Source organism: Arachis ipaensis, chromosome B03 (assembly GCF_000816755.2).
Source record: "Arachis ipaensis cultivar K30076 chromosome B03, Araip1.1, whole genome shotgun sequence".
Taxonomy (NCBI): Eukaryota; Viridiplantae; Streptophyta; class Magnoliopsida; order Fabales; family Fabaceae; genus Arachis; species Arachis ipaensis.
Window position 1 is genome coordinate 17,921,344 of NC_029787.2, and position 2,528 is coordinate 17,923,871.

The window sequence follows — 2,528 nt, forward strand, 5'->3', positions numbered from 1 at the left end:
CACCTACAATTTGCAGATGACACTATTTTATTCTGCCCGCCGGAGACTGAAACAATTGTAAACTATAAGAGACTGTTACGGTGCTTTGAGTTGATGTCTGGGCTGAGCATTAACTTTGATAAATCGAATCTGATATCGGTGAACTGTGAGCAAGGATGGATTGATCAGGCATGTGGACTGCTGGGATGCCAACAAGCTTCTCTACCGGTTAGATACTTGGGAGTTTCTCTAGGTGCGAATCCGCGCTTGGTGAAGACTTGGAAACCAATCATTGATAAGGTGGAACAGAAGCTGAGTTTGTGGAAAGCCAAGGTTTTGAATAAATCAGGTAAGCTGGTCCTTATCAAATCGGTGCTGAATAGTCTCCCCATCTACTACCTTAGTCTATACAAGATGCCGAAGGCGGTAGCGGACAAGCTGATTGCTTTACAACGGAACTTTATGTGGTGCAGGGAGAATGGGAACTATGGTATACCTATGGTAAAGTGGGAGATAGTTCAGGCTCCAAAAAAGGTTGGGGGATTGGGGGTTGGTGATGCAGTGCTGAGAAACACAGCGCTTCTGTTTAAGTGGTGGTGGAGGTTTTCAAAGGAGGATTGCCCGCTGTGGAAGAAGATTGTGTGTTCGTGTAATAAGTTGAACCCGGATGTCATGTTAGCAACTCAGCCTTTACCAGTAAAGGGTGGCCCTTGGAAGGACATATGTCAGCTGAATATAAAAGAACCGCGGATTCGTGATAAAGTGGTAAGTGGACTGGCAATGGAAGTAGGCAATGGTATGCAGACTCGATTTTGGGAAGATAACTGGGTTCAAGGTGGTACTCTGAAAGGAAGTCATCCGAGACTCTACTCTATTTCCAGTCAGCAAGGACTTGTCATCGGGGAGTGTGGTTTTTGGGATGGGCTTGATTGGATTTGGAATTTTCAATGGAGGAGGGCACTGTTCCAATGGGAGTTGGAGCTTGTCAATCAACTGCATGAGAGGTTAAGGCCAGTGAGGTTGTCATCAGGTAGGGAGGACAATGTGGTGTGGAAGTTTGAAAATAAAGGTATTTTCTCTACTAGTTCTGTGATCCAGGCTATACAAGCGGAGACATTATCAGCTGAGATAACGAGTTATAGCTTCACGAGTTCCATTTGGAAAGGTTTCGTTCCTCCGAGAATTGAGCTCTTTGGGTGGTTTGTGCTAGTGGGTAGAGTTAACATCAAGGAGCGGCTGACTAAACTAGGAGTCAACATTCTGGGGGATAGTATGTGTGTACTGTGTACCAAGGAATTAGAATCTGTTGAGCATTTATTCCTTAGGTGTGAGGTAACATGGCAGGTGTGGTGCAAGTGGCTGAGGTTACTAGGAAGGGAGTGGGTGATTCCCGGAACTGTTAAAGAAATGTTTGAGAGTTGGCATGGAATGCATAATAGACAACAGGGGAAGAAGGTGTGGATGTCAGTGTTCTTTGCAGTGATTTGGAACATCTGGTTGGAACGGAATGCACGAATCTTCAAGAATGCAAGAGCAAGCCTGGAGGTCATACACACAAGGACGTTGATGAGCTACACGGAATGGAGTGGTGGTGATCCTGGGGGAGGATGAGAGTACTGGGGATAGTAGGGGTTGGTTTATTTGTTGGTAGCTAGTTATGTGTCTTCTTTTTTCTTTTATTTGCTCCACTTTAATGTGTTGAGCTTCCTTTGTTTCAAAAAAAAATTTAAAACTTAAAAGTTTTGTTGGTGGCAAATAATTTACTATACGCACAAGCAAAATTCAAACTTCCTGACACTTATTTAATCACTAAACCAATCTAACTTGGTTTGTTTTTGGTATTATTGTAAGCCTAACCATTCTTGTTGGGCTGGACTTGGCCCATATGTAAGGAATGAGAAAGTATCCATCCAGAAACAAAGGCTTCATTTTCGGAAGCTCCCACTTCACTTCGAATTATGTTTATGTAGTAACATCACAACACACTTCCATTTTCAGAGCACTGTTCTTGTTCCTGTATAGAGATCTCTCTATAATCTGTATCCTTTCACCACAGAAAACACCTGCTGGCTGCTTCCACAGTCCACACGGTCCCAGAAACTTTCACTCCCAAAAAATAACTGTAACCGTTACAGCGGTTTCTTTTGTCCCTTTCACTCTTCTTCATCATTACGCTACTCGCAAAATCCCTCTTACCTTAATTAAATCCAAATAAAAAACTCAAAACCCCACAAAAAAATAAACAATAAATAACATAATAAAATTTTTAGAAAAAGAATCAATATGTTCCAGCGAAGAAAACCTAGTACAGGTAACTTGCCTGTTTCAACCTCGGTTCCAGAATTAGAAACTCCAATGCCTTCATCATCTTCTTCCGCTTCCAAACCGACGTCGTTTTGCGACTCACTCTCCTTCAAGTCCTTACTCTTCTCTTTCTCTCTCCTTCTCAACCTTTACTTGATCTTCCTCCTCTGCTCCCAAAGAGTCCCACCAACAATCTCCACGCGCTCCTCGACATTCGTGCCCACCACGCGCCCCTCAACATTCGT

General features: G+C 43.2%; 1 protein-coding gene across 1 annotated transcript in view; it reads left to right on the forward strand.

Moving 5' to 3' along the window:
• Nucleotides 1,956–2,528, forward strand: part of LOC107629947 — a gene marked incomplete in the record, with an annotated part of 3,990 nt that continues 3,417 nt past the window's right edge. The window contains 1 exon segment of the mRNA XM_016332910.2: nucleotides 1,956–2,514. Coding sequence (XP_016188396.1) covers nucleotides 2,263–2,514 — 252 coding nt within the window.